We start from the raw sequence: 13,775 nt of genomic DNA on the forward strand, positions 1-13,775 counted from the left end.
TTTGTTTTTCTATCAACATTGCTATGCAAGAGCTTATTATTTGCGGGATGAACTGCATTTTTCAGTGGTACTGTTGTGGGGAGTCTATGACCTATTGCTGAAAATTTATTTACATTTTTTGTGCTTGGTTTGCAGAAAAAAGATCCAACATGGTCATTGATTTATGATTTGTTTTTCTGTTGTTCACCACATGCCCGAAGTTAAAGAAATTTGTTATAGCAGTAATCATAATGACCTCTAATGTATATTTTAGCCTCCAACCTTATGAGGGGGAAAAAAAAAAAAAAAATCGATAATTTTTGCTTCACCATTTTCCAAGCATAATTATAAATTAACTATATAATATAACTATAAATTTTTGGGACAAGTTTTTGCATTGATACAGTTTATTCAAAATTCAAATAAAGCAAAAACTGCCTGTGATAGGAACATTTAAAAATGTAAATCTTTATTTGTTACCAATATAAAAACTCGGCCCATAGCCAAAAAATCTTTGCATTTTTGCATGCATCAACAGGCTTGGAGCCTGTTGATGCATGCAAAAATGCAAAGATTTTTTGGCTATGGGCCGAGTTTTTATATTGGTAACAAATAAAGATTTACATTTTTAAATGTTCCTATCACAGGCAGTTTTTGCTTTATTTGAATTTTGAGGATTTAAGAGGAACAAAACCTTGTGGATCCAAAGGCAGTAGTCCTTTATTGCGAACTATATTTGATACAGTTTATTCACTTTCAATAGCATTTTAATAGCATTTATTTTCAGTATATGCTCGATAATAAGCCGAGTTTTTCAGCTCAAAAAATGTTTTGAAAAACACTAACTCAGCTTATACTCGAGTCAAGAACAAAAAAAAAAAAAAGTGTATTCACCTTCTGACGTCCCCCAGAAAGGTCCTCTCTCCATGTCCCAGTCCATTAGTCGCACGCTGACATTTTAATGATTGCACCGGCACAAACTATGATGACAGCGAGCGGCTGACATCATGGTGCCTGAGGCGGGAAGCACAGGAATGCGGAGCCGATACCGGAGTCGTGAAGGATAGAAGAGGACCTGTTGGGGGGGTCGGAAGGCGAGTACACTTTCTTTTTTTTCTTCAGACATTACATTGGGGACAGGGTCTGGCAGACTAAATACTACAGCAGCTGGCAGGTTATATACTACAGGGGGCTGGCAGGCTATATACTAGAGGGGCTGGCAGGCTATATACTAAGGGAGCTGGCTGAATATATATTAGAGGGGCTGGAAGGCTGTATACTAGAGGGGCTAGCAGGCTGTATGCTAAGGGAGCTAGCTAAATATCTACTACAGGGGCTGGCAGGCTATATACTAGGTGGGCTGTGACCAATGAATTTCCCATCCTCGGCTTATACTCGAGTTAATAGGTTTTTCCAGCTGAATCGGCATTGGCTAGTACGGCGACGAGCGCTGACCACGGGAGCTGTAAGTCGTTAAAGTGGACAATCCCTTTAAGATAACATAATAAATAAAATAACTGTAACTACATACTTGTGAAATCTTCCAGCTCTATCCTCATTGTCTGCATATAGAAACATTTTCAGAGCGTAGTTCTCAACATGGGCACTGCCAACAATTTCCTGGGTAATGGAGTCACAATCTCCAAGCTCCTTCTTCTGCTGTAGGAAATAAAGGAACAAAATGGTATTAGTAGCTAAGCTATGCTGTATGTATAGCCACATACAATCAATGTATTGTGCATGCATTGTTGTTTCTTGAAAATAAATCTTTTTAAAGAACACAACTTCTTATATACTGGAGTTATTTAACCCCTTGATTCCAATTGACATTTTATGTGTCTATATTTATATGGCTATATATTTAGGCAGGGGGCTCACTATATACTGGGGAAGGGGGCTGGCTATGTACTGGGGAAGGGGCATAATGACTATGTACTGGGGGGAAGGGGACTGACTAGCTATGTACTGGCTGTTACCAATGCATTTCCCATCCTAGACTTATCATCAAGTCAATAGGTTTCCCAGTTTTTTGTGGTAAAATTAGGGGATTTAGCTTTCGGATTGGCTTAGACTTGAGTATTTGTGGTACTCCTGGCAGACCTGGAGTCCTTCATCAGACCTTAGGGCTGCCATAGCAACGATTGACACCTCCGTTCCATTCACGGGGAGTGCCGATTGTCTCGGTAATGCCCTGTAGATGCCGTGGTCACCACGACTATTGCAGCCCTGGTGCTTACAGCGGGAACCTGGCTTTCACATACTGCTTCTTAGACCAGGCTTTCACCATGAAGTAAGTGTATGACATGGTGTGGTAACTAACCACACCTTATGACTAACAGCTACGTCTGGTTGTGGGAAGAGGTTATTATTGGAAGTGCTGGAATATATTGTGCTGCTACATTTTACTTTGTATATTTTATATTTTTTTATCCGTCAAACTTGCATTACATATTACATATCTGACTTTCTAAAGGCGGAGCATCAAGCATGGCCAAATTTTATGAGAGCTCCTACACTCTTGCATACTAAACCACTAAATATAGTGAAAAGCCACTAACCATGCAAAGACCCTAATGATTTGGGAGCTCACTGAAGCAAAGGAGAACATAAGGAGGGGAACATAAATCTTCTCCTGGGAGCAGTGGAGGAGGAACTCCACTACATGTTCTGACCTCACGGGAACCATCTTGCTCCAGAGGACAGAGCAGAGATTCTGACCAGCACAGACACAGGTACAGCATAGCAAATCAGAAGCTAAGCAGGAGCCCCCTGCTACTTGTAAGGGACCTGTAGGACACAACCTGATCACAGACAGGAAGCAAAGAGCCATGTGGCCAGAGCACTGAGCAGAAGGATATCCTGCAGGAGACCATCAGATAAGTGCTTTACCTCTGACAACCCCTGCTCTCCCCTCCCCCCACCCAAAAAAAAGCTATTGCACTGTTAATAAGAAACAGATAAGGGTCCTGCAGACCTGATTAACTCTTAAGTTAATAGGAAATACAGCCTGCAGCCCATCCTCACAGAGCAGGCACAACACCATAACAGCCTGCAACCTGTTTAACCCTCAAGTGTCTGCACCATTTATAGGCAAAATATCCCCTGAAGTTTTCATACATTTCTGTGTGACCTTGATAAACAAAGAAGCAATATTTACCTTTGGAAAAACCCTATGAAACTGCCACCATGATGTGAAACCATAAAAACAATAGCTCACCTTCAAATGATCTCTGTACACAGCATCATTTGCAGCCCTGAGAAGGGACATCGATAGATACTTAAAGGACACCTGTCATCAGGTCTGTGTCACTTGTCCTGTCACTACTACCTGTTGGAGCAGCTCACATGGATTCCATCCCAAACTTTATCTAGTCAATTCATACATTGATAGTTATAAAATCATCTATTTTTTATTATATAAATGAGGCTGGTCACATGGTCAGAGGCAGTGATGTCACCCCTGTCCCCCCTCCCCTCTCCTCCCCCTGCTCATGTCTGTGTATAATGTATAGTAAAGCATTGCTGGTGTGTGTGCTGCATCTGCTGACACGCTGCATCCTCCTAATACACAGAGACACAGACATCAGCTACACAAGTACCTGACATGTTCTGCTATAACATGGCTGCAGGCTGAAGCTGTTGTATCTCTCCTATACACACACAGGCTGCAGGGGGCGCCAGCACCAGGAAGCACATGGAGGAGCCATCACATCATTATACAGGCTGTCAGTCAAGCACTGGGGGTGTGGCTGTGCCTCCCACACATGAATAAGCTGGACAGCTTGAATATGCTAATGACTCATTGGACATTTCACAGGTCATTTGCATACAGCTTTAGGACCTCATTGCTTAGGTTTACAGGCATGTAGAGGGACAATGAAGGGATAGAGGCAATGCTTTCTAATGGCAGTTTATGAAAAACGTCCCGTTCCACCCCACATAAACTTTCTGAATCGCCTATGAGTGCCATGCCAGCTACCACAATCCAGAAATTCGCAACAAAAGTAAATACATTTCCAAAGCTCTCTTAGGGGTCTCGGCTTATACTCAGGTCAGCTTATACTCAAATATATACGGTACATATTTTTTTTATATGTGATATAGATGTTTAATTGTATTCCATGTCCATTTATACTTGTACATTATCTTTATAGAATAATACCCTTTTATGCAACTAAATTTAGCATTAATTATTTTTATAAATCTAACATACACCTAGTCTCTACAAATAACATGATATGGACTACAAGGCTCGGCCTCCTTCCCATCGTACCACTGTGCTAACGTCCAACTGGAAAACCAGCCAGGAGACTTCGTCTTCTCTATCCCAAATTAATATGAGAAGTACCTACCGTATATCTGTTCTGGAATTTGCCTCTGAAGATTTAGTACTATGTAACTGAGCAAAGAAAGGCATTCAGATAACCTGTTATCTGAGGGTCCTGGGTAAACCAATGCCACTTACGGATCTAAAAAACAAAGTATAATCTTCCTCCAAAGGACATTTTCCGACATTTGAGAGTAGCATACTGTACTGTTCTCCCTGTGTGCCCTCAGCTGTTTGATACAAAATGTTAGATAGGGTGCGAATAAAGGGTAAAGCTATACAACCACTTTATAAAAAATAGTAGGGCTTTTCATAAAGCCTATCCAATTAGGTTATGGGAGAGGATATTACAAACTCTTGATGTTAAAAAAAACTCTTTTTCACTAATCTCTGTAGGGTAGCAACCATTTGGAGAATGCAGTGAAGGTTTGGTAAATCCTGCTGCATACAAACTTTGCTGGAGAAGATGTGGGCACACTGGCACATTATATCACATCTTATGAGACTGCCCACATAAGGAGGACCTGATGAGAGAAATTAATACAGTTTATAGCTAAGAATATACACTCACCGGCCACTTTATTAGGTACACCTGTCCAACTGCTCGTTTACACTTAATTTCTAATCAGCCAATCACATGGCGGCAACTCAGTGCATTTAGGCATGTAGACATGGTCAAGACAATCTCCTGCAGTTCAAACCAAGCAACAGTATGGGGAAGAAAGGTGATTTGAGCGTGATTTTTCACGCACAACCATCTCTAGGGTATACAGAGAATGGTCCGAAAAAGAAAAAACATCCAGTGAGTGGCAGTTCTGTGGGCGGAAATGCCTTGTTGATGCCAGAGGTCAGAGGAGAATGGGCAGACTGGTTCGAGCTGATAGAAAGGCAACAGTGACTCAAATCGCCACCCGTTACAACCAAGGTAGGCAGAAGAGCATCTCTGAATGCACAGTACATCGAACTTTGAGGCAGATGGGCCACAGCAGCAGAAGACCACACCGGGTGCCACTCCTTTCAGCTAAGAACAGGAAACTGAGGCTACAATTTGCACAAGCTCATCGAAATTAGACAGTAGAAGATTGGAAAAACGTTGCCTGGTCTGATGAGTCTCGATTTCTGCTGCGACATTCGGATGGTAGGGTCAGAATTTGGCGTCAACAACATGAAAGCATGGATCCATCCTGCCTTGTATCAACGGTTCAGGCTGGTGGTGGTGGTGTCATGGTGTGGGGAATATTTTCTTGACACTCTTTGGGTCCCTTGGTTACAATTGAGCATTGTTGCAACGCCACAGCCTACCTGAGTATTGTTGCTGACCATGTCCATCCCTTTATGACCACAATGTACCCAACATCTGATGGCTACTTTCAGCAGGATAATGCGCCATGTCATAAAGCTGGAATCATCTCAGACTGGTTTCTTGAACATGACAATGAGTTCACTGTACTCAAATGGCCTCCACAGTCACCAGATCTCAATCCAATAGAGCATCTTTGGGATGTGATGGAACGGGAGATTCGCATCATGGATGTGCAGCCGACAAATCTGCGGCAACTGTGTGATGCCATCATGTCAATATGGACCAAAATCTCTGAGGAATGCTTCCAGCGCCTTGTTGAATCTATGCCATGAAGAATCGAGGCAGTTCTGAAGGCACTTGTTTAGCTCTTGTAATCAGAGGGATTTGTGGAAGCTTGAGGGATGGGCAGAGAAATGGTTGATGAGGTTTAATGTAGATAAATGTAAAGTTATGCACTTGGGCCATGGAAACAAAAAGTATAATTATGTTCTAAACGGTCAATTACTTAGTAAAACTGAAGCTGAAAAGGACTTGGGGGTATTGGTGGATGGTAAACTTAATTTTAGTGACCAGAGCCAGGCGGCTGCTGCTAAAGCAAATAAAATCATGGGATGTATCAAGAGAGGAATAGATTCTCATGATAAAGACATAGTTTTGCCCTTATACAAATCCCTGGTCAGACCACACATGGAATATTGTGTACAGTTTTGGGCACCAGTGTATAAAAAGGATATAGTAGAGCTGGAACGGGTGCAGAGGAGAGCAACCAGGATTATTAGGGGAATGGGGGAACTAGAATACACTGACAGATTAAAAAATTTGGGATTATTCAGTTTAGAAAAAAGACGGCTGAGGGGAGACCTCATTACAATGTACAAATACCTGAACGGACAGTACAAGGATCTCTCCAAAGATCTTTTTATACCTCGGCCTGTGACCAGGACAAGGGGGCATCCTCTACGCCTAGAGGATGTAAGAGCAGTGAGACTATGGAACTCTCTGCCGCAGGAGGTTGTTATGGCGGACTCTATGTACATGTTCAAGAGAGGCCTGGATGACTTTCTGGAGAGAAAAAATATCACGGGTTATGGGGATAAAACATTTATTTAATTCTTAAAGATTGGACTTGATGGACTTGCGCCTCCTTCCAGCCTATACTATACTAAAAGGGGGTCCAACCCGTTACTAGCATGGTGTACCTAATAAAGTGGTCGGTAAGTGTATGTTATCATTTAGCCAATTTCAAAGTCAACCAGTTAGGAAAATCTGGGGCCCCTGTGCAACATCTTCGTATTGGCCTGTGCTTTCAGTATGATTGTGGTGTACTTGCCACCAGTACTTGAGCAAAGAACCTCTCTCTATCAGTCCTGGTGTAGAAAATTTCAGTTGCCCTAGACAAAACCCTGTAACTTCTGACTTGGGGTCGGGGAAGTCACCTTGGATTTCTCTGTGACGCCCTGAAGATGAGATTTCTTTCTCTCTCCCTGCTTCCTGCTCTCTAGCCCCTCACATTCCAGGACAGAGCTCTCACTGACAGACACTGGGGCACATCTACGAAGGCTTTGTGACACAATTTTTTTCGGACTGTGCCCTATCTTCAATGGTAAAATGGCTTGCACAAGTAGTTAAGTAGCGGGTGCGTTGCAATTGAGTCACATGCAACCTTTTAAGGGGAGCTGGCTTCAATGCAGCACAATTTAGGAGACGTGCCATTGGACGATCTGACTGATTCGGACTGAGCGCGGGATTTAACTTTCAAATTGTGTTGCAAGCCCATACACTTAGATGTACCCCTAAAAAGATGGTGAACTCTGTCAAACCTGTCTGTCAATTCTGTGAATCACGGCACAGTGCATATCTACAGACATGTGGGCCCCTTTGCTGGCTCCCACCTGAGCCAAGACGAGGGGCAGTACTACTGCTGTTGAAGAGGACACCATTACACCCATGAATAGTTCCCCTTGTGCACCCCATGCAAAGAGACAATATAAAGTGTCAGACTACTTTCCACCCCCAGAGGAAGCCACTACATGCCCACCAAGAGTTGGAGGCCCTCGTGCCCTTCTGCCATCCAAGCGAGATATGGGCACTTTGGCTTCAGACCTAAAGGGAGTGTGGAGACAAGAGCTTAAAGGACACCTATCAAATGAATTAACAGCCCACAACAAAGCAGTCTTCCTAAACCAACTACTCAGCCCCTTTCTAAACATATGCATTATATTTATATATGTATTCTGTAACCTTTCTAAGTTTATCTCCAACCTGGGACCCATAGTATACTAATTGGATACTATGGATCCCTCTCCACCTGTGTTTCTCTCCTCCTCTACCCTCCCATTTGATCCCAGTTCTCACATTGCCGGCATCCAACTAGCAACTCTCTGTCTATGTATGTGCCGCCCACTTCAGTTTGTGAGTCACATCACATGAGAATATACACAAAGCACACAGTGGGTGGCACATACAGGGTGTGAAAGTAATCATCAATGCTCGTATTTTAATATGCGTATACTCATATATACATGATAAGGATGCATTTAACCAAAGCTAAGCTTTCATCTGCTAAAGAAGTGTGTTATCATCTTAACCCCAGTTGTATCACAAATATCTTTGTCTTAATCAGCCAGGTATCATTTTATAGGTTGTACCACCCATTAACACCAATTAGTCCTCCTTGTATCCACCTCAGAAACTCCCATCTTTTGGACATGTTTTAATAAAGATTTTTGGGAAAGGTCTTTGGAGAGCTTCCTTAAGATTAAACAAATTATATCTGAGTATATCTGATTGTCGGCCGTTACATAATTTAATCTACCTATTGAGCATTACTTTAACAGTTTTGGGGGCTCATCCAGGATACCGCAACACACCTCACCTGGACTGAACTGGAAAGAGTACCGTCTGGTTGAGGAATGCAAATCCTAGGTAAGCGAGCTGTTGACAAAAATACAGCATTTTGTCTCCGCTTTTACAGATGACAGTTTGCTATCATTAACGAACCCAAGATCCTCCTTGCTCCCACGTATGGAGCTTCTTGAAACCTTCATACACTTTAGTAAATCATAAACATGACCAAAAGTGTGACAATGGGTCTGGGTCTTTCTGACTCCATGACTCAAGATCTGAGTCTCAAATACCCATTTGCATGGAAAAAGAATCTCATAATCTAGAGATCCAAATCCCCTAAAAGCTCCAATCTACATATGTCCTGAAGTATGGTGCCTTCTTTTAAGGTCTGCAGTGGCTAAGGAAATTTTACCAACCTTGTAATCGGCCATCGACTCCGACGTAAAGAAAACTATGAAAAGATGAACATGGAGCTGGATCAACACAATGAGAGAATCGAATATTTGGAACAGAAACTGTCTACCATGGAGGATGAAGTAGAAAATCCCCATTTTCAATTAAGTGAGATGCATAAAGAGAAGGAGCAAATACGAGAAAAGTTAACAGATCTCGAAAATCGCTCAAGATTGAATAACATCAGGATAGTGGGAATTACTGAGTCAGTATCCTTTGAAGATTTAGAGAAAACTATTTCTAACGACATCCCAGAACAGCAAAGATTCTGGATTACGGCGATAAGATGGATATTAGGAGATTGTACAGACAGAAAAGAGAATTGAAGATATTGTTTCCTGATTACTCCGCAGAAACGAGTGCAAAGAGGAAATTATTTGCTCCTATATGCTCTAAATTATTCAGAAAGAGGATTAAATTCAGACTACAAGTTCCAGCAACATTAAAGATCTTTCAAGAAGACAGCCAAGTAAAATCCTTTACCAACCCTAAAAAAGCGGAGGAATACTGTAAGAAACATCTTAATTTGGAATGATGGATGCGTAGTAGCCAGAAGTAAATGTAAGAGGGGGGGATGGGAAGAGAGAGGGGAGTTCAACAATAAAGTTTTTTTTTTTTGTTTTTTGGGGGTTTATTTTGCCAGTTGCTACGATGTTGCAGAGGAGGGAGGTAGGACAATTGAGGAGGAAGATAAAAAAACCATTAGGGAAAAAAGGAAGTCCTTATGGAAGTAGGAGGGTAATGGGATGGGAGGGAGGGTATCTGCTCTGGTGTCAGAAAACTCTTGTGTAAAGACCTATAGGAATCCAGCACTAAAATGAGTTCATCAAATTTAAAAGCCGAAAGGCAAAACATTTTAAACCATTTAAAGAGATTAGATTCTGATATAGTACTACTCCAGGAGACCTATATAGGCGATAAAAAAATTCATAAATTAGAAAGGGGATGGGTAGGAAAGGCTATAGGACAAGGAGTAAGGAAAAGGAAACAGGGGGTGATAGTTCTGGTGAATAAACATTTGAGGGCCGAGATTGTTTCTGTAGAATACGGTATTGAGGGTAGAGCAATGAGAATCTTATTAAAATAAGAGTCCTATGTTATTATAATCTATAATATTTACACCCCAAATTATAAGAAAAAGAATGAAAACTTTATATCCCAGTTATTAAATTGGATTGTTAAAGATGATACAAAGTATAAAATAATAGGAGGAGACTTCAATAGAACAACTAACTACAGGCAGTCCCCGGGTTACATACAAGATAGGGTCCGGAGGTTTGTTCTTAAGTTGAATTTGTATATAAGTCGAAACTGTATATTTTATAATTGAAGTTCTAGACAAATTTTTCTTTTGTCCCAGTGACAATTGGAGTTTAAACATTTTTTGGTGTAATGGGACCAAGGATTATCAATAAAGCTTCATTACAGACACCTTACAGCTGATCATTGCAGTCTGGGACTATAGTAAAGCATCCAGAAAGCCTCACCAGAGGTCACAATGGGCAGAGGGGTCCGTCTGTAACTATGGGTTGTCTGTAAGTCGGGTGTCCTTAAGTAGGGGACCGCCTGTATATGCTAGATAGAACGGAAGGAGTTAGAGAGAAAAAGGAAAATCACCTGGAAGATCCTGTTATGTCAAATTTGTTGCAACTCACCGAAGTAATTGATTCATGGAGATTTAGGAATTCCACAGGAGAGGAATATACTTATTTTTCAGGGGTACATAATGTATGGTCAAGGATTGATAATTTATCTCCTCTTCTATAGGGAAAGAGATTTCACACAATGAAATTTCCTAGGTGGGTTAGCCGTGATAAAGAATTAAAACAAATGTTGTTAAAAGAATGGGAAAATTATTGCAAGGATAATGTTGAACAAAAAGTATATCCAATTTTATATTGGGAAGCTGCCAAAACAGTTATTAGATCATATGTCGCAGCAGTAAGGAAAAAAAGATGCAACAAAACAGAAAGACCTACAACAAAAGTATAGACAAGCAGTGATAGTTTTTAGAGCAGCTCCCAATATTGGTAATCGTAAAATAATGTATGAAAAAAAAAAATAGAACATCATATAGACTTGACTTTCAGAGAGCTAAGAAAAGGAATTTGTTTAATAATGGCAACAAGACAGGAAAAAGGATGGTCTTGTCTTTAAGAAGGAAAAAGGGAGACATTATATTGGTGTAATTCGAGATGGTAAGGGAGAACTGACTAGTGACAGGAACAGGATAACCCAGATAATGGCAGAATATTATGACAAGTTATATAAAGAAAGGATGGAGGATGAACAGCAAATGGACATCTTTTTAGAAGATGTGAAGTTGAACGTATTAACTCCCAAGCAACAATAATAATAATAATAATCTTTATTTATATAGCGCCATCATATTCCGTAGTGCTTTACAAATCATAGGGGACAAATACAAATATAATAAAACATGACAGAGCACAAACATTCGTATGGAACAAGAGGAGTGGGGTCCCTGCTCGCAAGAGCTTACAGTTTATGAGGAGGAGTGGGGTGACACAAGAGGTAAAAGAATATATAATGGTTAAGCCATTCTTCTTAAGAATATAATAACAAAATAAGAACAAAATATAAATACAAAATAAAAAATACAAAATAAAGAACAAAATATAAAGAACAAAATATAAAGAACAAAATATAATAAATGGAATTGCTGTCGCTTGAACCAATCATCAGCCGTCATTTTATATACAAGGTCCAGGGTGAATGGGACTGTAAAGAAGTCTGGTGCCTGTTGGTTGCTGGATAACAGATGGGAGGAGGATGACACAGAACACAGAGTGTTAAAGGCTTGCCTAAAGAAATGGGTTTTAAGAGCACGTTTGAAACTTTGGAGGTTAGGTATTAGTTTGATAGTCAGGAGCAGAGCATTCCATAGAATGGGTGCAGCTCTAGAGAAGTCTTGGAGACGCGAGTGGAAGGTCCGCACTAAGGTAGAGGTTAATCCAAGATCACTGGCGGAACTAAGAGCATGAGTTGGGCGATAGAGATAAGACAGAGAGGTGCAGCATTATACAGAGCTTTGTGGATGAGGGTTATTATTTTAAACTGTATTTGAAAGGAGACTGGCAGCCAGTGCAGTGACTGGCTTGAACTGGAGGCATCCGTGTAGCGTTTAGTCTGAAAGACGAACCTGGCTGCTGCATTAAGAATCGATTGGAGAGGAGAGAGTTTGGTGAGTGGAAGACCGGTTAGTAGAGAGCTACAGTAGTCTAGACGAGAGTGAATCAGAGCAACAGTTAGCATTTTACAGGTTTCAAATGTGAGAAACGGTCGGATTCTGGAGATGTTTCTGAGATGCATCCGGCAAGAGCGAGCAAGAGATTGAATGTGTGGCTCAAAGGAGAGGTCGGAGTCCAGCACAACCCCAAGACGGGGGCCTGTTGCCTTGGGGTTATGGTGACCCCACAGACTGATATGGAGAGGTTAGGATAGGCTCTGTTAGTGGATGGTGGAAAGACAAGAAGTTCAGTCTTAGAAAGATTAAGTTTCAGGAAGAGAGAAGACATGATGTTAGAGACAGCAGAGAGACATTCACTAGTGTTCTGGATTAAGGCAGGGGTGATGTTACGTGCTGAGGTATACAGCTGGGTGTCATCAGTATAAAGATGATATTGAAAACCAAATCTGCTGATGGTTTGTCCAATGGGGGCAGTAAAGAGGGAGAAGAGAAGAGGACCTAGGACTGAACCCTGAGAAACCCCGACAGAGAGAGGAACAGAAGAAGAAGAGAGAGATCCAGAAAAGGAGACACTGAAAGTGCGGTCAGAGAGTGCAGTGTCCTTCAGGCCAATGGAGCGAAGGACAGTATCGAAAGCTGCCGAGAGATCCAGAAGAATGAGGAGAGAATAATCCCCTTTGGATTTAGCAGTTAGGAGATCATTGGAGACTTTAATAAGAGCAGTTTCAGTAGAATGCAAAGAGCGGAAACCAGATTGCAGGGGGTCAAGGAGCAAGTTAGCTGAGAGAAAACGGGAAAGTCAAGAATAGACCAGGCGTTCCAGGAGTTTGGAGATGAAAGGGAGGTTAGAAACTGGTCTGTAGTTAGCAGCACTGGATGGGTCCAGGGAAGGCTTCTTAGGTAATGGGGTAACAACAGCATGCTTGAAAGATGAGGGAAAGACACCAGAAGAGAGAGAGATTGAAGATTTTAGTGAGGTGAGAAGTGACTGCTGGGGAGAGAAACTGTACAAGATGTGAGGGGATGGGGTCACTGATGCAGGTAGTGGGGCGAACAGAGGAGAGAAGCCTGGACACTTCTTCCACTGTGACTGGCTCAAAGGAAGAGAGTGAACAGGGTAAAGAGGATTTATGGAGTTCGTGGACTGAGAAATTATTTCCTGGCGAATGCAGTCGATTTTATCTTTAAAGTAGGTGGCCAGATCTTCAGCCCCAAGGTCTGTGGCAGGTTGCTGTACCTTTGGTGTTAGTAGGGTTGGAAAGGGGTGGAAAGTTTTGAGCTGAATGAAGGAGGACCAGGATTTGGAGAGATATCACCTGCTGCAAATAGGAAGAGAATAGACAAGGAAAGAAGATGATTAAGCAATTTATGAGAAGGTGAACTCTGCATCACAGCAGAACCAGATGGAGTATGGGGGTCGAATAAAGTATAGAGAACATGGGAGGAGTACAATGGTGAAGGAAGGAATGAAGAACAGATGTGAACGGAGGACACTGATGGGATAGATGGACGAAAGGAGAGGAGAAAAACAGGTAGCAATAGTACAAAGCCATTGAAGAGGTAGACAGACATACCAGATATGAAAATCGATGATTTGTTTGCATTTCTATGCAAGTTTACCTTTCTCTTGCCCTTTCTAATTGCCGCTTTTATAA

General features: G+C 41.6%; 1 protein-coding gene across 4 annotated transcripts in view; it reads right to left on the reverse strand.

Moving 5' to 3' along the window:
• VTA1 (vesicle trafficking 1) overlaps positions 1 to 13,775 on the reverse strand; it is a 369,178-nt gene that overhangs the window by 173,691 nt on the left and 181,712 nt on the right. For all 4 annotated transcript variants that reach the window (XM_072140989.1, XM_072140987.1, XM_072140988.1 and 1 more), the window contains exon 3: positions 1,511 to 1,638. In XM_072140989.1, the coding sequence (XP_071997090.1) occupies positions 1,511 to 1,638 (128 nt within the window). The remainder of the gene's footprint in view (positions 1 to 1,510; positions 1,639 to 13,775) is intronic.

Source organism: Engystomops pustulosus, chromosome 3 (assembly GCF_040894005.1).
Source record: "Engystomops pustulosus chromosome 3, aEngPut4.maternal, whole genome shotgun sequence".
NCBI lineage: Eukaryota > Metazoa > Chordata > Amphibia > Anura > Leptodactylidae > Engystomops > Engystomops pustulosus.